At 38.9% G+C, this 22,256-nt stretch overlaps 2 protein-coding genes across 2 annotated transcripts in view; both read right to left on the minus strand.

Annotated features, from left to right (window-relative positions):
• Positions 1 to 137: 137 nt before the first annotated feature.
• Positions 138 to 11,814, minus strand: serpina10b (serpin peptidase inhibitor, clade A (alpha-1 antiproteinase, antitrypsin), member 10b). The gene is made up of 5 exons (XM_067456281.1): positions 11,593 to 11,814; positions 10,143 to 10,766; positions 8,987 to 9,260; positions 4,179 to 4,326; positions 138 to 530 (listed from the first exon to the last, which is right to left on the minus strand). Exons 2-5 carry the CDS (start codon positions 10,732 to 10,734, stop codon positions 339 to 341), a joined length of 1,206 nt encoding a protein of 401 aa, XP_067312382.1. The 5' UTR covers positions 10,735 to 10,766; positions 11,593 to 11,814; the 3' UTR covers positions 138 to 338.
• Positions 11,815 to 17,110: 5,296 nt separating this feature from the next.
• The window catches only part of spred1 (sprouty related EVH1 domain containing 1), a 61,342-nt gene continuing 56,196 nt past the window's right edge, over positions 17,111 to 22,256 (minus strand). Inside the window, exon 6 of the mRNA XM_067456282.1 lies at positions 17,111 to 21,637. Within this exon, the coding sequence (XP_067312383.1) occupies positions 21,017 to 21,637 (621 nt within the window). The 3' untranslated portion in view covers positions 17,111 to 21,016. The remainder of the gene's footprint in view (positions 21,638 to 22,256) is intronic.

Raw genomic sequence — 22,256 nt, forward strand, 5'->3', positions numbered from 1 at the left:
CAATTTGCATCATAGGAGGAATTTTTCCAGAAATGAAATGCATAAATCTCTCGTCTCAGGGGGATATGAGGGGGGAAAGCACAATCATTTGAATATACTCCAGGGTTTCTACTGATACAAAGCCATATGCTAATCGCTGAAGTAACCCTTTAATTTCTTTTATATTGAAGAAAGAATTGAACATCTTGGATGAGATGGGGGATGAGTAAAATATCAGGAAATGTACATTTTGAAGTGAACAGTTCCTTTAAGTATCACTTCATTAGTGTGTGTTTGACCCTTGTGTCTGTTCAAAGCATGTTTCTGTGTGTAAGAAGAGGAACATCTCCAGGGTTTTCTCAGTTCTTCGTGGGGTCGATCACTCTCCCCATAAACAACAGGCTAGAAGTGGCTTCATGGTACAGGAAGAAGAAGAACGGCCTGTTGATGATGAACGTGGCAGGCAGAGAATAAGCCGTGATTCCCACAGATGTGGCGGAGGCCGCGGTCGTGCCTTTCTCATCTACCTCGATGACGGCTTTATGCAGCACCTGCACAACACACACACACACACACACGTAATGAAGTGTCAATAGCCATGCTTCCATCTGAAGCTGCACATTTAAGGGATTAGTTCACTTTTAAATAAACTTTTGCTGATAGTTTCCTCAGCCCCATCTCATCCAAGATGTCCATGTCTTTCTTTCTTCAGTGGGAAAGAAAGGTCTTTGATGAAAACATTCCAGGATTTTTCTCCATATTATGGACTTCAATGGGCCTCAAATGGTTTAAGGTAGCCTGACAAGCCTGACCCACATCAAGATGTTTGGTCTGGAAACTAACCATTGACGGCTCAATCCGAGGGGCGGATAAACGGTTGTCTTTCAAACTCCCTCTGCACGCGATAGGATAGCGCTACACCAACCAGAGCAACGAAGGTGAAGCAGAGCTCGCTGACAGATTAAACATTCGCCGTATCCGGTCGGCTAATCTCCGAACACAGCTTCCCTTCTTAAGAATAACTTCAGTGCCGTTCTTTGTTCTTTTCTCAGAGAAAAGCTTAACTCCAAGTCTTCCCGAGTCGCGGTCAAAGCTGATTCGAAAGACCGCCGTTCGCCAGTTTCTGTGTTTACTAGAAGCACGCAAACGCAACTCGGCCGTCGTCATTATGGCCCCGCCCACCGACTCTATACACGATGTGATTGGCCTGACCAGAGTTTGGTGTTTACAGCTCAGAAGTGTATTGAGAGTTGCTAAACGACACTCGCGGGCAGATTAGATTTGCTGCCGGTGTCATGACAAATCCTGTCCGTTATGAAATTGTGTCCGCAAGGACCCCCAGAGCGATTCTATTGGGTGAAAGAAATTTTAATAGGTAATCTGTTCAGAGCCTGATTACAATTCTTACAAAATCGCGTTTTGATTTTTGCTGTTTAAATTGTGTTAAAATAGTCTTTAATGTCTTACAAATCATATGTCTCATATACTAGCACCATATAACTGAAGCTATAAAGTGCTTATATAAGTATATAAGATATAAACAAGCATATCTCGTATATAATCTATTTATTTTGTGCACCCGTTCTGTATATTGCCATTTTTTTTATAATTCTTTATTATTTACATTATAGGTACATTACTATGTCATGATTTTGTATTGGCACTTTAGCCCCGTTTCCACCACAGGAACTTTACCCAGGAACCAGGAGCTTTGGGTGGTACTTCGTGTGTTTAGACCGCAGGAACCAGGGTATAAATGAAGTTCCGGGTAAATATTTCCCCCTCCAAACGGCCCTGCTCGCGAGGTAGTACTTTTTCAAAGTTCAGGAACTTTCGAGGGCGGGACTTGGGCGCTGAACATGCTGATTGGTTGAGCTCACGCAGCATTTTAGTTCAACCAGCATTTTAAAAGTCTTTTGCGAGGTTCGTTCTGCGTTCAGTAAATATCAGTCTTGCTCTCTGTCTGATGGCGCGTGTTCGTCTCAGCCATCTCACGATCAATGTCTGTAATAGCTGATAATAATATACATTGTCATTTTAAATCTAGCTTTACAAGCTTTCTGAATATGCTGCTGAATCTGCATATTAGTGCTCTTTTCTGTCGTTGTTAATTACCTCTTTAGTAAACCTATACATAACCAGCAAAAGCAGCACAGCTTGAATCTCTTCCATACTCGTTATTAATTTTTTTTCACCATGTAAACGACCTGACCAATTACTTTTAAGTGTGTGTCCTTACATGACGTGACGGCGCGCGCCGCGCTCATGTTGACAAGAGAGGAAAGCTCATTTTTCTGAGGGGTAAACTTTTTATTTCGTAAGTTATGAAGATAATGTTGGAGTAATGACACAGCGTATATTGCCCCAGGCAGTTTTTACTTTAACTGCGCCTGACAGAAGATTTTTTTTTCTGAGATGATTATTACACTTTACAACAAATAGCTATAAATAATACTGTATTAGTCCTGGTGGCCGTTAAGAGTTGCTATGGCTACAGTAAACACACTCCAGCTGCTGGAGAAAACAGCGTTGACATTTTTGGTGCGGCAGACAAACTGCATGTGACAAAATGATTGCGATTGAAAGTCATCACATGTAAACACCAGATCGGTTTGGATAACGTCTCATGTAAACAGTTCACTAAATCTTTCAATCGGTACACTTAAAAATGATTACTGTCCGTCACTGATTTTGGAGGAGCAGTCGCGCGCAGTCCTACATCACCGGACTAATTTGCCTAATCTTCTCGGAACTTTATCGCGGTCGAAACGCAGACAGCTGCAGGTCTGGGGGGGAGAAAAGTTCCTGTAAAAAAGTTCCTGGTACAAATTGTTCCGGGTAATTTTGGTGGAAACGGGGCTTTAGTTTATCAGTCGAAATAATTCAGAACATGTTTTTGCTCCCATTATAGCAATCGATTACATATTTCAAATAAATGTTTTGCGTGTGTATGTGTGTACTTAGTATGGCAATGAACTCTTAATTCATTGCCATACTAAGAAAACTTTTAAACAATTGCTTGTCCAGGACCATGTATAACAACTTTTGATCAGGCATTTAAAACCGCTACCAGCAGACACGATTTCACCGGTGGACAGGATATGTAATGACACCGCTACGGTGCGTCTAGATTTCTAGCCTAGGTTCAAGGTCCAAATGACAAGTGTTCGTAAAAACGCTTTAAACGATAAACTGACACAAAGATACACATTAATATGTGTGTATGGTCCTCCTTCCACACACTACCTCAAGAGGGACCTTTTCACCGTCACGAACGCGCATCACAGAACAGAGCAAGGCCAGCATTTGTGCTTATAAAACAAACTCTTTTATTTTGAGTTTAAATAAGCGATGGTTTGGCTGGATAAGACCCTTATTCATTGTCTGGTGTCGTTTAAAGCCCTCTGAAGCTGCACTGAAACTGTCATTTGGCCCTTGAACCGTTTGAGGCCCATTGAAGTCTATCATGTGGAGAAAAATCCTGGAATGTTTTCATCAAAAACCTTCATTTCTTTTCCACTGAAGAAAGAAAGATAGGGACATCTTGGTTGAGATGGGGCTGGGGAAAATATCAGCAAAATTTTATTTAAAAGTGAACTAATCCTTTAAACTTAGAAAATGTAATATTGCATAAAACATTTGCAATAAAGCAGCGTTTCATTCCCATGTGTTCAAGAGAACAGACTCGTCACTTCCTGGGAAATGGTGCAAAACATCAGTAATAAAAATGGACTCTTGGGGCTCTTTTCCCTCCGAGCGTCAGGCGATACTCAATAAACGCTGACATGTTCTCTTGCATTGGGATGCTGGTGTTTGGGAACGCAATTGTGTGTGAGGAATACACACACACACACACACAAACTCAATAATGCGACGCTTCTGGAGGGAATTAAAGAGCATATATATGATCAATATGCTCTTTAAACCAAATCATTTAGATCACAGACTTTGACTCAGGTGTTTCAGAGCCAATAAACCAACATATGTTATGCTGCGACGCCATTGGTCTACTGCTTAGGCCAGTTATGAGTTTATTGTTGTGCATCAAGGGATTTATCCGGTAAATGTGTGCACGTCTTCTTATCGGATAAAACATGATCCATCTCAATTAACTGCATATGCTTGGTGTTTCCATCCAGCGTCTTTTTATGCGATTTTCCAAAATTCACACACAAATAAGTGGTTGAATAAGTGGTAACCTGTGAGATTTTCAGATGGCCTTCTTTGGTTAAACCCGTCAGGTTGGCTGAATCGAGGAACACACTGTCGATGCCCAGATGCGGCAGAATTTCATGCATGTTGTAAGACTGGTCCATCTTGAACTTGGGCAGATGAACCTCCAGTCTCCTGAGAGAGAGAGAGAGAGAGAGAGAGAGAGAATGTGTAAAAGTCGATCATGATGGTTATAACAGAGGTCACAGAAAGAGTTGACCAAATACGAGCATTCATTTACTCTCCTGGATGTCTCTCCACACCACAGCGGTTAATATGATCATCTGACCGTATGACTCCTGCACTAGAGTCTTTGAGAAGATCTTATTTCATTCAGTTATGATGAAAAGGGTTTTATTTTGTGTTTATCAGATCTATCTATCTATCTATCTATCTATCTATCTATCTATCTATCTATCTATCTATCTATCTATCTATCTATCTATCTCCGTCTGCCCATCCATCCATCCATCCAAATCCAATTTTGATAATTATAACTGACAACTAAGGAAAATCCCAAATTAAGTATCTCAGAAAATTAGAATATTACTTAAGGCCAATACAAAGAAAGCATTTTTAGAAATCTTGGTCAACTGAGAAGTATGAACATGAAAAGTATGATCATGTTCAGCACTCAGTACTTAGTCGTGTCTCCTTTATCCTGAATTACTGCAGCGATGCGGCGAGGCCTGGAGTCGGTCAGTCTGTGGCTCGGCTCAGTCGCATCTTCCTCTTCACAATACCTCACAGATTTTCTATGCCGTTAAGGTCAGGCGAGTTTTGCCTGGTCTTACCAGACTCTCGTACATTTCATTTGTACAGAGTTTGGCCACTCTCTTTTGACAAGCCTTTACTTCCATGAAGGCGGGTACTCGTACGTATGTCATGCGCCCTTCGCCTGTTTCTCGCATGGAAATCCTCAAAATAAATGTGCATGCCATCTCAGTGATGCAACCTAAAACTCGTGCATTCGGATTGTGATTAATTCACAGTGGAGGGGAGAGTTTTGTAATTGGGAACACACTGCTCACGTTGTCCGTAAAATGATTGTATGCTGTAAATAAAATGTTATATGCAGCTTGGTATGATAATAAATGCTGCTGTAAATAAAGGCCCAATTCAAATGTTTACGTGCTTTTATTTTTTTAAGCGATGATGAAATATATTGGTCTTGTAATTACTTGTCTAGAAATGCATCCAAATGACAGCAAAGTGCAACCGTACAGTGCTCTGCAGTTGTCAAAAAGGATATAAACAGTGAATTTTTGTGATATATTCTTGGTGTTTATCAAAATCAGTAGGTAATTCGGCCGGTGATTTTGGGAAACGGGGAAATAAAATCACTAACTAGCCCCTGTAACTTAAATAATACCGTCCGACCCCACGAGAAACAATTACCGTTTGAATAGGGCTTCAGACAATTCCTTCACCACTAACGGAGCGAGAGGAGGACCACGACATCATGGCCACCAACAAACCCCAGCAAAGAATTAATAACTTCTGGATATTCGGCAGCAGTGCCACAAAATAGCTTCGCTCGCATCTCTCTCCGCCGCCATTACTGAACTACAACTCAAACTAGCGCACAACATCGTCATCATTCTCAACTTCAGATGGAGTACTAAAGGAAAATTAAAATTGAGCGGAAGTACGTAGCAGGGCAGAGCTGGTTGCTTTGGCACTGTGATCAGGTGCAAAGTCCTGTTGGAAAATGAAATCTGCAATTCTATAAAGTTGGTCAGCAGAAGGAAGCATGAAGTGCTCTAAAACTTCCTGTTATACGTCTGCCTTGACCTTGAACCTCAGAAAACACAACACTAGTATCTGCCATGGCAACCCAAACCATCACTGACTGTGGAAACTTTACACTGGAACTCAAGCAATGTGGATTGTGTGACTCTCCTATCTTCCTCCAAAATCTGTGACCCTGAATTCCAAAGGAAATGCAAAATTGACTTTCATCAGAGAACACAACATGTCTTGCATACGTCTGTGCGCAGTGGTTCTTAAAGCACTGACTCCAGCTGCAGTCCACTCTTTGTGAATCTCCCCCACTTTTTTGAATGGGTTTTATTTCACAATCCTCTCCACGATGCGGTTATCCATATTGCATTGAAAATAAATATATTCATAAATACTTTTTGGAGTCAAACTCTTTTGACAAAGCTTGAACAAAATACTTTCAAAATGTAAGACTTTATAAAGCCGTGATAAGACTTTTTAATACTTTATAAGGGTCTTAATTTTCCCAAAATTGATTTATCACCTTTTAATACTTTTCAAGACCCCGCGGATACCCTGTTATGAGAGCCCAGGTTACTCTGATAGGCCTTCAGCTCTTCTCCAATGTTGGGTCTGGCATATCACATCTTCCTCTTCACGATACCCCATAGATTTTCAATGTGTTAAGGTCAGGCGAGTTTGCTGGCCAATTAAGAACAGGGATACCATGGTCCTTAAGCCAGGTTCTTGTTGCTTTGGCACTGTGATCAGGTGCCAAGTCCTGTTGGAAAATGAAATCTGTATCTTCATAAAGTTGGTCAGCAACAGTAAGCATTAAGTGCTCTAAAACTTGTTCTAAAACTCTAAAAACCTGGTATATGTTGACCTTGAACCTCAGAAAACACAGCGGACCAACACCAGCAGATGCCATGGCACCCCAAACCATCACTGACTGTGGAAACTTTACACTGGACCTCAAGCAATGCGGATTGTGTGCCTCTGCTCTCTTCCTCCAGACTTGCGGACCTTGATTTCCAAAGGAAATGCAAAATTTACTTTAATCAGAGAACATAACTTTGGACCACTCAGCAGTCCTTTTTGTCTTTAGCCCAGGCGAGATGCTTCTGACGCTTCTGTTGTTCAAGAGTGGGTTGACACAACGAATGCGGAGCTGAAACCGATGTCTTACATACGTCTGTGCGCAGCGGTTCTTAAAGCACTGACTCCAGCTGTAGTCCACTCAGTCCAGTGAATCTCCTCCACATTTTTGAATGGGTTTTGTTTCACAATCCTCTCCAGGGTGCGGTTATCCAAATTGCTTGTACACATTTTTCTACCACATCTTTTCCTTCCCTTCGCCTCTCTATTAATTTGTTGGACACAGAGCTCTGTGAACAGCCAGCCTGTTTTGTAATGACCTTTTGTGTCTTGCCCTCCTCGTGCAAGGTGTCAATGGTCGTCTTTTGGACAACTGTCCAGTCAGCAGTCTTCCCAATGATTGTGTAGCCTACAGCACTAGACTGAGAGACCATTTAAAGGCCTTTGCAGGTGTTTTGAGTGAATTAGCTGATTATGGTTTAACACCAGTTGTCTTCAATATTCAGTGTTGGGCAGTAGCGTCGCTACAAGTAGTGACACTACTAGCTTAACTACATTTTTCAGTAGCGTGGTGGTATCGTCGCTGTTTTCTCAATGAAATAGCTTTTCAGTAGCGAAGCTCTTCTGTTGATCAAGTAGTGCGGTAGCGTCCACACAAGCTAACGTTACATTTTCCCAAGCATTTCTGAGAATCGAGCTCAAATTGGAAACACAGCTGATAAGAACGCGGATATACTTCACTTCCTACGTTCCTTTCAAAGTACTCATTTGGCAGTGAGCGCGTAAAGACGGGATCTAGTTGACGTTACACACACACACACACACACACACACACACACACACACACACACACACACACACACACACACACTCTCGACACCAGGGGCCTATTGCACAATACTAGGATAAGGGATTAAGCCGGGATATTTTGGTGATCCTGGCTTAATTTATCCGCTAATATGCAGTTATCTTTCATTATCGTTATGGTTCTTGGTGTGAGTTTGCCTTCAGGGTATGTTTACATGACAGCTATGTACTAAATTTTGCATTTGTGTCTATACATTGTCTTCTCTTCCGGGTTCCTCAAATAAAGATTCAGACGGTTATGATTCAGCGAATTGATTCATGATTCGGATCGCATGTCAAACTGCTGAAATCACGTGACATTGGCGATCCGAATCATGAATCGATTCGCTGAATCATAACCGTTTGATTCTTTATTTGAGGATTGAACACAAACCCGGAAGAGAAGCCAATGCTGAATAAAGTCGTAGTTTTTGTTATTTTTGGACCCAAATGTATTTTGGATGCTTCAAGAGACTCTAATTAACCCACTGATGTCTCATATGGACTACTGTGATGATGTTTTTATTCCCTTTCTGGACATGGACAGTATAGTGTGCATACACTTGCATACGCTCTTGGACTAAATATAAAATATCTTAAACTGTGTGTGAAGATGAACGGAGGTCTTACGGGTGTGGAGCGACATTAGGGAGAGGAGTTAATGACAGACATTTCATTTTTGGCTGAACTAACTCTTTAATCAAACTTGAGTCATTAAAAACAAATGTCCCCTCCGGACATCACCTCTGGCCACTAGTATATATATATATATATGTATGTATTATATTTCAAGTATTGTTTCAAGAAAAAAACAGTTTTTAATGGTTTTAGTTAAATATAATTAACCCTGAAGCACAATAGTGCACAAAGTGAAAAGTAGCAGCTCTGCACTGTAAAAGGGGTCATTCACACAGAACGCATTTTTGTGGTTAAAATAAAAAATAGATACCAAAAACACAAGGTTTTCTAAAATAAGTTAAACTTTTAACTTGAGAGGCAGTTTTTAGAACGCCTTGTCATGAGTGAGCATCGGTCAAACACGTCCATCTAGCACATTTACATGTGGAAAGTAGCACAGTGTAATGCAAAAACACATTCTGTGTGAACGGCCCCAGATTCTCCCGCTTACGTTCGTTTCATGTTTTTGATCCAGCCGAAGAATCGCTCGGCGCTGATCTCGTCATCTATGGCGGTATAATCGGCAGCGGCGTCGGGCAGGACGATGAGCAGCGCCGATCCACCGCGGTACGGCAGGCGCAGCACTCGAGCGCGCAGCTCACTGTCTTCAGCCGTCAAGAATTTATCCTCCTTAAACATCATGGGGACTTGAACAATGTTGTACTTGTTGACATAAAAGCGACTCATTTCAGTGCTGTTGGGGTCGAACGGATGATCCCACTCGCCTAGAAAACAGAGATTTAGATGGTATCACAATTGTTTTAGAGACGTTATTTGCTGTTTCCACACCTGCACTGCAGAAAAATGCTTTTCTTACTTAGTATTATCGTCTTGTTTCTAGTCCAAACATCTAAAAATTCTTAAAACAACATTATTTTTCTTACCCCACTGGCGGATTATTTTGCTTATTTTAAGCAAAACCTCTCTAAATTGTAAATTATTTTTTCCCAAAACGAGACAATTACTTTCGCTCGTCTAGTAAATACTTCTTGTTTTAAGAATTTTTAGATGTTTGGACTAGAAACAAGACAAAAATACTGAGTAAGAAGAGCATTTTTTGCAGTGCTCAGTTTCTCTAGGGAGAACGAGACATTGCACATGCTGCTGTGTACAAAACTCAGACTCTTATAAATATTAATATTTTATAAATATTAATTTTGCTATTTATATGATGGCTCCGCCCCTAGATCGCATGCTCAAACGTCATTGGCCAGTAAAATGTACTGGTGCAAGGCAATTAGGTTGCAACTCAAAAATGTCTTGTTTCCTCTTCTCAGGGAACCAAAGTAACGATGTTTAAATGTTTAGTTTTTAAATAAGTTTATATTTCTGACCCCATTGACAGATATTTGTTCTTGTTTTAAGCTAAATCTTTTTCAGAAACACAAACACAACACTTTTATATTTTGCTTCTCCAGTAAATATATCTTGATTTAAGAACGTTTACTGATAAACGTTCTTTGGCCAGAGGAGAACTGAGTCTGGTTTATTTTTCATTTCCTGATGGACTTTTGGTTCTTTTGGTCGCCTTTGGCTTGGCTTGCTCAGTTGGGGACACTAAAATGTCGATCTAAGTTTTCTTAAAAATAATCTTAATTCAAACTCACCCTGATAGAAAATGGTGTTGAGGAGCATCATCTTGGTCAGTGGCTCGATACTCTGCACCATTCCACTGACTTTATTGCCAGTCTTTCTGCTCACGTACTCATTGACGATGCTCTTGCTTTGCTCAGCCTTGCTGAAATCCACATTGTTCACATCAGCACCAAAGAACGTCTTGATCTGATCGCTGAAAAGGCTTTCGACTTGAAATCGCTCGTCTACGAAGAGTGCAGTTCCCTGCTCCATCTGCAGTTTTCCGTCCTGCGAGATGTTCTTCTGAAGCTGCTCAAAGAGCTTTGGGACGAGCAAAGCGTCTCCATTTCCATCTAGAGAGTCCAAATTCAGGCCCTTCATGATCTGACTGCGTGTCGAGCCCTTGGCAGCCAGTAAAAGCGTGGCAAAAGACGTGGACACACTCAGTGGTGAGAAGAAGACGTTTTTGTCATGATAACTTGAAATCTTGCGATAGAGGTTCATGGCAAAGTCGATATTTTTGAAGGCCAGATCAGTGACATCAGGAGTTTTGGGCTCTTGACTTTTGAGAATGCACAGAAAGCCAGACGAATAAATGAGGGTGAACAGCACCTTTAACTCCATTTTATAAACCTGTTTGACAAAAATCCCTTGACCTGCAGAAATATACAAATAAAATGACAACGAGCTGACTATATTGAGATTTAATAATCAATGAAGACACAAGAAGATCAACTGGATTACATCCTGAAATAATACACTGCAAAAAAAGCTCTTCTTATTTAGTATTTCTGTCTTGTTTCCAGTCCAAATATTTAAAAAAATATTAAATCAAGATGCGTTTACTAGACAAGTAAAACGACAGAAGATATTTTGTCTTGTTTTGTTGAAAATTAAATCTAAATGAAGTGAGTTTTTGCTTAAAACAGGCAAAATGATCTGCCAATGGGGTGAGAAAAATAATCTTATTTCTGTTTGGGACGGAAACAAGAAACAAGATTTTAAACAGAAATAAGATTATTTTTCTCACTCCATTGGCAGATCATTTTGCCTGTTTTAAGCAAAAACTCACTTCATTTAGATTTAATTTTCAACAAAACAAGAAAAAATATCTTATGTCATTTTACTTGTCGAGTAAATGCATCTTGATTTAATATTTTTTAAATATTTGGACTGAAAACAAGACAGAAATACTAAATAAGAAGAGCATTTTTGCAGTGTATACTTTTATTTACAACAACACTCAACTAAAACATGATAATGCTTGCGAAACTGTAGGCTACTAATGGAAGTACTAAAGGCACCAAACATAGTGGCAAAACCCTGAACAATAAAACCCCCTAACATCTGAACATGTTAACTATAAATATACAGGTAAAAGCGATAAATATACAGGTAAAAGCTATAGATATACAGGTAAAAGCTATAAATATACAGGTAAAAGCTATAGATATACAGGTAAAATAGCATTAATATACTCACCGACAGACTGCAGAGATCGTATGCTGTGTGTTGTGTTCTGACTGTTTGCAGAGACAAAGTTCAGTGTGAGTTAGAGATGATCTATTAACAAATCAAACAATTCCCGGTTTAAAGATTCGTCCGAGACAGATCGATGCCGGCAGGTCGCCAGGCCCCTCTGACTTAAAAGTTCAACCCAAAATAAAAGTTCTGTCATTAATTCCTCTCCGTCATGCCGGTCGAGATGCGAGTCGCCGGACCCGCGGTCCAGAACGAAGATGCAACGCTGCTGACAGGCTAGGATACCGAGCCGGGCCGTGCCTAATATAATATGATAGAAAATTAATACAAAATCTTTTTATTTTTTTAAATCCTCAAATAAAGATTCAAACGGTTATGAATCAGCGAATTGATTCATGATTGGGATCGCGTGTCAAACTGCTGAAATCGCGTGACATTGGCGATCCGAATCATGAATCGATTCACAGATCATGAGATTGAACACAAACGCGGAAGAGAAGCCAATGCTGAATAAAGTCGTAGTTTTTGTTATTTTTGGACCCAAATGTATTTTGGATGCTTCAAGAGACTCTAATTAACCCACTGATGTCTCATATGGACTACTGTGATGATGTTTTTATTCCCTTTCTGGACATGGACAGTTTTAATATGCTAATTTTTTTGAGAATTTGGGGTTTTCATGAGCTGTGTGCCAAAATCATCAGTATTAAAACAATAAAAGACCTGAAACATTTCAGTTGGTGGGCAATGAATCTAAAATATATACACAAATTTAATTTGTATCATTACATTATGGAAAATAATGAACTTTTATCACAATATGCAAATTTTTTGAGAAGGACCTATATAGTCAAAATACCCCCCAAAATTCTTACATTAAGAAACATTTACTAGACAAGTACAAATTATTGTCTTGTTTTGGGAAAAATAACTCAAAATGAAGAGAGTTTTTGCTTAAAATAAGATAAATAATCTGCCAATGGGGTGAGAAAAATAATCTTGTTTTCTGTTTGAATTAAGATTATTATTCTCACCCCATTGGCAGATTATTTATCTTATTTTAAGCAAAAACTCTCTTCATTTTGAGTTATTTTCCCAAAACGAGACAATTACTTTTGCTTGTCTAGTAAATACTTCTTGTTTTAAGAATTTTTAGATGTTTGGACTAAAAACAAAACAAAAATACTGAGTAAGAAGAGCATTTTATTTTTTGCAGTGAAGGCTAAATAACAAACTAATAAAAAGCAGAAAATTGATTTCAAGAACTAAAGAGAAATATCAATAGTGAATCTTAATAAAATGATTAAATTATCATAATCTTGCACAAATAAACACCATAAATGCTAAAGTGGAAAGGTATATTAAAAACATGTAAGTCTTCTAGTTTTACCTTCAGCTGATTGCATTAAACTGGCTCTACTGTAAGGTTCGTTGATTTCCACGTCTTCCACTTATAAACACTGAGCCCAAACTCATTCAGTAGGTAACAGGGTCAGTGTTAAATGCTAAACACGGACAAAGTAAAAATAAATAAAAAGTTGGACGTTTGATTTCTGTACCAAAAATACTCCTTCAGGTTTCTCACAAGTTCTGTAAAGTTTTTTGTTGAGTATGGGTCTGTGTGACGCAGATAAGGCTGACTGTGGAGGATCTGAACTGTGACGAAAGCGCAGATGTCGAGGCAGGAGACTCCACCAGATGGCCACACAGCATCTTCATTTCAGGCTGATTTACAGATGAAAAACATTCTTCTCTTTGCTATACTGTTCAAATGAATTGAGGTTTTATATTTATAGTTTATAGTTATAAAGTACCATTTTCTCAGACACACACCCTTCATTTTAAAATATGAAAATCCATCATATAAACACAAAGTTCAATTACTGTTGGAAAACTATTCTAGTATTTTCAGTAACATGGTTTTATTTGCTAACATTAGTTAAGATAAACTAATGATGAACCTCAACATTTCTCAACATCTTAATCTCAACAAATACATTCTTATATAACTAATTTATGAATAATACATTATAATACAGTTGTAGCATCCAATCAATATTGAGAAGGCCAGAACTGATGGTTAATTGAATTTTATTGCCGGTGTTACGAGATTTTCGGTTTCTGAGCTTTTCGGTTTCAGTGGGCGGGGCTTACATGAATATTCATGAGTTTCCCGGACGTGAAACTGAGAATTTTAGTTCACGCACATTTGTTACTCAGCATGTTTAATGGATTATCTCAAAAAAGGTAAATAATTTCGGAGCGAGATTATGGCTAAACTATTTATCGTTTCAGAACAGTTTATTATTATTATTTGCACGTTTTGTGCAATTGTCCTATGCTACAATTGTCCCTGATGAATGCAGTCGTTCACGTGTAATGTTAGGAGAAGCAAACTTCAAGCAGCCTAGTCGAATACATTTAGCAATTTCATTTCGTTGTTATTTTCCTTTGTGCTCTAGTGTCTTTTATCAGATTATGAACTGCCTGTAACAACTGAAATAAACCTGTTTTATTGTATCTGTGGACATTATATTTTTTGTAACATATAGCCTACTGATGATGTGTTACCTTTCCCTTTTCATGAGCCAAACAATCGAACATTCTCCATGTTCTCTGATTGTGAACTGTCTGCTGTGTGGTTAGTCGCAGTGCTGAAAAAAGTTGCTGATTTGTTTTTGTTTTTTTCATGTTTCCAATTAAAAAAATGTATGAATAAAATAATTTTAAAGTTTGAAATTAATTGTTTTTCAAACAAATATACATTTACAAATAAAAATTATGACACAGTTTAAGGTTCCACTTACACTGTGAAACCAAATATTCCAGAACACATATCCGATTTCCAATAGAAGAACAGATAAATAATATGCTTATGAACAGATTATCATTTTATTTATTGTTATACACTTCTGTTAGCTTTAAAACTGTTATCCCTCTGCAAAGGATTGAAATAACACCCACAACCATGTCAGTGGCCTAATAAACATTTTGCAACTGTTATTACTCTCTGTCATCTGCTCTTTCTTTGACCATTTTATTTAATCTGTCTTTCAGTTGCACTGCCTGGATGATACACATTGATGATCATTTATATCTGATCTGTTTTGATGCACAACAAACACTAATTTATCAGTCATAAAGTCATAAAGGCCTGGTTTCACAGACAGGGTTTAGATTAACTAGAATTAGGCCTAGTTAAATTAGGACGACATTTAGCTTTAACATTAAACATGCCTTAGAAAAAAAAAACATTAATGGGTGCATCTTGAGACAAAACAATGGAACTGACATATTTTAAGATATGCTTCCAGTTAAAACAGCCAGAGTTTTCTGTAAAACCGGAGGTGTTTCATAAACATGTAGGTTCTTAATTGGGCTTCATAGAAGCACTTTTGACTTTAAATCTTGAAAAATTAAACATCTTTAAACTATTGAATCTATGTTAAAACATTTATGACATTCTGTCATCTTGACTTTTTTTAATCCCTCTTAAGATTTGCAAGGCAAAAGTTTGGAATCACTATGATTTAAATGTTAAATTTTATTCAGCAAGAATGGATTCTATTGGTAAACAACAACAACAAAAATACAGTAAAGACAAAATGTTACAAATAATTTATATTTCAAATAAATGCTGCTCTTCTAAACTACCTATTCATAAAGAATCCGGAAAAAAGCAGCAAAAGCAGCACAACCATTTTCAACTGTGATACATGTTTCTGGAGCAGAAAATCCCTATATTAGAATGATTTCTGAAGGGTCAGGACTCATGTGACACTGAAGACTGGAGCTCTGCCATCACAAGATAAAAAAAATATAAAGAATACATTTGGTAAAAATATTTTTTAATTTTATTAATCAGATAAATGCCGTCTTGGTGAACATAAAAAAGAAAGACCTTTGAACAGTATTATTAGCCTAAAGAAAAACAGGCAGACTTTTCTCATGACACTTTTAATTCAAATTTTACTTCTGTAGACCTATTAAAGCAACACACTCATGCTTGTGTGTGGTTTTAAGTTATTTGATAAATAAAAATGAACAAGAATTTAAGAACAAATCACACCAGGATAGATAAACGTTTTAGTCCACATAAACAAATACAGGTTTATGAAAAAATTATGACAATTATTAAAATACCGTTTTAAAGCATCATGGTACAAAGAAAGGAAAATCACAACGAAATGAAATCAGTAGGCTACGACTAGTTGAAGTTTGCTTAATGCCTGCAATCTTTTAGTCAGGTATACCACTGCACAAAACTTGCAAACAAATAAATATTTCGTAAACGCAATAAACAATTGAAGTTTAGGCATAAATTCGCGCGACATTGAAACAATTTACCTTTTTTTTGAAACAATGGATTATATCTGCTGAGATACAAGGAGGAGCAAGCTAAAATTCTCAGTTTCACGCACATGTGCGGGAAACTCATGAATATTCATGTAGGCTCCGCCCACTGAAACCGAAAATCTCAGAAACCAAAAATCTCGTAACACCGTCCTTGTCATTAACCAACGTAAGAGCTGAGTAAAAGCAAATACATTTCCAACAGTTTCAATCCGATAGCATTACAAAGTTATACATTTTATGCTAAACATTTCAAATAGCTCAAATATATTTCTTTACAAACCTTGTTCTCCAATTGACTGAAGCTAAACCTTGTAGTTTTAACTGTTTTTAACCGTGAACCTTTCCGACTTTCCTTTCGTCTTTTCGCCGATCGCCAGGTACATTTTCGTCATCATACTTCCGGTTTATATGGTTATCAAAATAAAAGCCTGTTACCGTAATAATAAAACCATATAATGTAGCTATAATCAAAATAATGCTTAACTACTCTGATGGCCTTTACAACAGTTGTTTACAAAGGAGGCAACAGTGTCAGAAAAGATCTTGAGATGAAATTTGAGAAGTAATGTGCAAAGAAAGAGAAATACCACACACGTGAAGAGTTTCACCAGTATAAATATAGGCGAGGAAAACGAGACAAGTGTGTTTGCCATTTTATGCCAAGATTTTATTTCTACAACTGAATGCTGTAAATGAAAAATATGTAAAATGTGGTGTAAATGTGTACGACTTGTGCTGTGTGTTAAATGTTTAATGTCATTTTGATCACAAAATGCAAATTAAAATCGGTGTGAAATTGGAATATAGCATAAAAAACAGTTTCAAAATCCTTCCTGGGAAAAATATCAATAACAAACTGTCCCTTAATCGGCAGAAATGTTTCCCATAAATAAGCATATCAACATACATAAGTACATAAATAAGTGTCATCTCACACACACACACACACACATTCTGCATTTAGACTTTCTCCAAAAAAAAAAAAAAAAAAAAACTCCTCCTGTGTGATTTATAAGCCTTTTGAAAAGTGGGGACATGGGTAATGTCCTCATATTTCACCCTCTCCTTGTATTTATCTCCATTATACACATTTGTCCTGATTTTACACACACACACACACACACACACACACACTAGACAAAGACACTGTCACACACATCACTATTTTATATTCTCCTTTAATTTTTTATGGTAATGTTAACTGATGTAATAAGTGTATGGTGTAACAAAAACAGTTACAAACATTTGTATGCATATTTACATTGTATATTTATGAAAGTAACAAGCTACATCTGTTTGCAGAAAATACAACTATGACATGAGTTACTCAACTATAAATATTACATCATATATTTAGTATTTTCAAACCATGATAGAAATAGCTATCCACAGATATAAACGAATGGAAGCAGAGCTTGCGCGAGCATTACGGTGTGTGTGACTGATGGGAGGCACTTTCTCAGGGTGAAAAATGGAGCCGATAAGTTCACAGAATAATAAACCACGGATAAAGAGCAAGAAAACGATCACCAACAACCAGTCAAGAGCGCACAAGTTATGCATTCCAGAGTTATATTTCCATGAAAAGAGAAGAACACGAATAAAAAAACAATAGCAGCACGTGATTAAACTGGTAGTCACATAAACGCGTCGGATATGCGTCACACAAAAAAAAGCCGTTGCATATTCCGCAATATCGTAGAAACCGACTCCCGCGAACCGAGCGATTCGGGAGAATAGGCAACTCAAACAGACGCCTCAGGGTTAAATGATGGTGTTTAACAGTCATCCGTAGAGGAATGAAACTCTTGCGATGCAGTTAGTGATTGTTTCTAGCAGCTTCATGAGACGAGCTTCACAAAACTTTCATCTTTCGGCCGTACAAAACTAGAGAGAATCTCGATTAAAACCTCGGACGTCATTTATCACCATCATCTCCACTACTTTTCAATGTGAAACAGTATTAACAGGTGACCTATGTACATAATGCTGTCAAATCAACCACGATACGTACCGTCAGCAGCGATCACGAATGCAGGAATAGTGTTCAGTATTTACAGCGGGTCGTGTGGAAAGGCGCGCTCACATTTACCGTCGTTTTGAGAAATTTTGCGGGCGAAATCCTGTCGTTCCAATCCGAATCCGCGCATGAGGGAGAAGTGGTTCGCTGATTGGTTTGAAAGTGACTTGTGTGTGAGTGGTAGGGTTGCAAAGAGACAAAAATTTCCAGAAACTTTCTAAAAAGCCTGGAAAGTTTCCCAAAAATGTCCCCAAAATCCTGAAAAAAAGGTCCGGACAGGTTTTGAAAATTTTACAAAGACACCTGGAAAGCTTAAGGAAATCCTGGAAAGTTTCCAAAATGCCTGGACAGTTTCTGAATATTTTCAAAAATCCTGGAAAGTTTCCAAAATTCCTGGACAGTTTCCGGAAATTTCTCAAATACCCTGGACAGTTTCCAAAATTGTCCCCCAAATCCTGCAAAGTTTCCAAAAAGCGTGGACAGTTTCTAGAAATGTCCCAAAAATCCTGGAAACTTTCCAAATATTTTTTTAAATCCTGGAAAGTTTCTCAAAATTCTGGAAAATGTCAAAAAAAATTCCCCAAAATCCTGAAAAGTTTTAAAAAGACCTGGACAGTATTCACATTTTTTCCAACAACACCTGGAAATCTTAAGAAAATCCTGGAAAGTTTCCAAAATGCCTGGACAGTTTCCAGAAATTTCTCAAAAATCCTGAAAAGTAAAAAAAAAAAAAATCCTGGAAATTTTCCAAAAAGCCCTTGACAGTTTCCAGAAATGTCCCAAGATTGTCATGCCCCCTTGGACAGTTTCCAAATATTTTTTAAAATCCAGTAAAGTTTACAAGACAGTCTGGACAGTTTACGAAAATTTCCCCAAAATCCTGGAAAGTTTCCAAAAATCCTGGAAAGTTTCCCAAAATTCTGGAAAACGTCCAAAAATGTCCCCAAAATCCTGGAAAGTTTCCAAAAATCCTGGAAAGTTTCCAAAAATCCTGGAAAGTTTCCCAAAATTCTGGAAAACATCCAAAAATGTCCCCAAAATCCTGGACAGTTTCCGGAAATTTCTCAAATATCCTGGACAGTTCCCAAAATTTCCCTCCAAATCCTGCAAAGTTTCCAAAAAGCGTGGACAGTTTCTAGAAATGTCCCAAAAATCCTGGAAACTTTCCAAATATTTTTTTAAATCCTGGAAAGTTTCTCAAAATTCTGGAAAATGTCAAAAAAAATTCCCCAAAATCCTGAAAAGTTTTTAAAAAACCTGGACAGTATTCACATTTTTTCCAAAAACACCTGGAAATCTTAAGAAAATCCTGGAAAGTTTCCAAAATGCCTGGACAGTTTCCAGAAATTTCTCAAAAATCCTGAAAAGTTAAAAAAAAAATCCTGGAAGTTTTCCAAAAAGCCCTTGACAGTTTCCAGAAATGTCCCAACATTGTCATGTCCCCTTGGACAGTTTCCAAATATTTTTTAAAATCCAGGAAAGTTTCCAAGACAGTCTGGACAGTTCCTGAAAATTTCCCCAAAATCCTGGAAAGTTTCAGAAAATCCTGGAACTTTTATGTAAACTTTGCAACCCTAGTGAGCGGTGCTTCGTCCATCGCTACACTACTGACAACAGACATTTTTTCCCTGCAAAATTTCCCTGAAACGGGGCTAATGTGAGGCAACGGGACTGTGTGCGGAGGTCAGAGGGCATCTCGGGAAATACTTGCATAGAACGTTAACTGTGACAGGATTTCGACTTTCCTCACAACACGTTTCAAATACATTTGTCAACTAACAGATCATCTTTGCACAAAAAAACATCTGGTTATTAGTCAAAACAAGATCGATTAAAAAACAGAACACAGCTTTAAACATGCATATAAAATATAAACACTTGTATTCCACTGTAAAGAATAACGTCAGACATTTTCTCGTTCTTCAGGGTTTTAAACCTCGTCTGCGGTTAAAGTCTCAAAAGCAGGAGCAGGGCTGTAGGATTATAAGTGCCTGTTGGATTAATGATTGACAGAATCAAATATAATATTTTACAAAGAGTCTTAGTGACCGTCCCGCTGTCATTAATGCGCGTGTCTATTAGAAAGGTCACGGTTAATACCTCACGGAAAAGCCTGCAAAAAATGCTTTCCTTACTCAGTATTTGTGTCTTGTTTCTAGTCCGAACATCTAAAAATTCTTAAAACAAGAAGTATTTACTAGACAAGCAAAAGTAATTGTCTTGTTTTGGGGAAAAATAACTCACAATGAAGAGTTTTTGCTTAAAATAAGATAAATAATCTGCCAATGGGGTGAGAAAAATAATCTTGTTTTCTGTTTGAATTAAGATTATTTATCTTATTTTAAGCAAAAACTCTCTTCATTTTGAGTTATTTTTCCTCAAAACGAAAACTTTTTCTTGTCTAGTAAATGTTTCTTAAATTGTTAGTTCACCCTTTTTCACCTCAAGGGTTTATTTGAGGATTGAACACAAACGCGGAAGAGAAGCCAATGCTGAATAAAGTCGTAGTTTTTGTTATTTTTGGACCCAAATGTATTTTGGATGCTTCAAGAGACTCTAATTAACCCACTGATGTCTCATATGGACTACTGTGATGATGTTTTTATTCCCTTTCTGGACATGGACAGTATAGTGTGCATACACTTGCATACGCTCTCGGACTAAATATAAAATATCTTAAACTGTGTGTGAAGATGAACGGAGGTCTTACGGGTGTGAAGCGGACATTAGGGAGAGGAGTTAATGACAGACATTTCATTTTTGGGTGAACTAACCCTTTAAACGTAAGAATTTGTAGATATTTTGACTAGAAACCAGACAAAAACACTAAGCAAGAAAAGCATTTTTGCAGTGTTAGAATCACTGTACAAGACACAATATTATTTCTTCACGTTTGCACGAGATCGGTGCGTGTTTTCTCGGTGTGCGAGCGTCCTTTCCTCCTCACGTCGAAGCGCTGAATGAGCGCCTGCGGTCGGACGCTCTACTCCACAAGAGCCGAGCTCGCCCATCGAGGGCCGGTGAAAATCAGGACCGGTGTGTGCCGGCTCAGCCCGCGGCCTTGTGTTTTCCGCCGCAGCATTGGCACGCTTCTCCGCACCGGTGGCAGGCTCGCAGCGGAGGATAGCAGCACATGCAGGGCGCCAGCACAGACAGACCCAGAAGAGCCAGCCAGCGCAACCAGAACTGTTCCTCGCTGGCGTCGCAGGAGCACGGGTCCGAAAAATCTCCCTCTGAGTCGGACATGCAGTGGTACAGCATGCTCTCGGCACACAGCATGCAGCTCACCTTGTAGATGCATTGCTTAATGGGGTCCGGTGCGTCCTGGCACTGACCACGTCGGTTGTCCTCGCGGTTGAAGATTTCGCGGCAGTATATGCAGCGCGAGCGCTCTCCGTCCTCACGGCGCCTGCGCGCCGGCTGGGTCTTCACCGGGTCTTTTTGCCGCTCCGGAGATTCACCGTACAGGTGTTGGCACTTCTTGCCGTGGGGTTTGGGGAAGGCGGTGGTGGGGTCGGGCTCCTCGCGCTCTGCGTCTCGCTTCCACAGCACTGGCTGCCGGTAGTCCTCGTAGCCGCGGATTAGCTGAGCGTCCCTGCGCGGGTTAATTCGGACGATCTCCTCCTCGTCCATGTGGAAGCTCACGTGACGTCTGGGGTTAAAGGAGACCTGCGAAGGAGACGACACAACACGTCACTGGGATGATCCTCTGCGCGTGTGTGTGTGAGTGTGAGTGTGTGTGTGTGTAGGTTTAGGGGCAGTGTAAGGGGATAGGATGTACAGTTTGTACAGTATGAAATCCATTACGCCTATGGAAAGTCCCCATAAAACATGGAAACACGACGTGTGTGTGTGTGTGTGTGTGTGTGTGTGTGTGTGTGTGTGTGTGTGTGTGTGTGTGTGCGCGCGTGCGTGCGTGCGTGAGTGAGTGTGTGTGTGTGTGTGTGAGGGAGTGAGTGAGTGTGTGTGAGGGAGTGAGTGAGTGTGTGAGTGTGAGTGAGTGAGTGTGTGTGTGAGGGAGTGAGTGAGTGTGTGAGTGTGAGTGAGTGAGTGTGTGTGTGTGTGAGAGTGAGTGAGTGTGTGTATGTGTGAGTGAGTGTGTGTACGTGTGAGTGAGTGAGTGAGTGAGTGTGTGAGTGAGTGAGTGAGTGAGTGAGTGAGTGAGTGTGTGTGAGGGAGTGAGTGAGTGTGTGTACGTGTGAGTGAGTGAGTGAGTGAGTGAGTGAGTGTGTGATATAATATATGTATTGCTTATTATGTGTATATATAAATATAAATGTGAATATGT

The sequence above is a fragment of the Pseudorasbora parva genome, chromosome 10 (genome assembly GCF_024679245.1).
Source record: "Pseudorasbora parva isolate DD20220531a chromosome 10, ASM2467924v1, whole genome shotgun sequence".
Taxonomy (NCBI): domain Eukaryota; kingdom Metazoa; phylum Chordata; class Actinopteri; order Cypriniformes; family Gobionidae; genus Pseudorasbora; species Pseudorasbora parva.

Coding starts and splice junctions, on each gene's coding strand:
- serpina10b (XM_067456281.1), bottom strand. CDS start 10,734: ATGGAGTTAAAGGTGCTGTTCACCCTCATTTATTCGTCTGGCTTTCTG. Junction 9,261..10,142: donor CAACACCATTTTCTATCAGG/GTGAGTTTGAAT, acceptor TCTGTTTTCTAG/GCGAGTGGGATCATCCGTTC. Junction 531..4,178: donor GCCATCTGAAAATCTCACAG/GTTACCACTTAT, acceptor TGTGTTGTGCAG/GTGCTGCATAAAGCCGTCAT.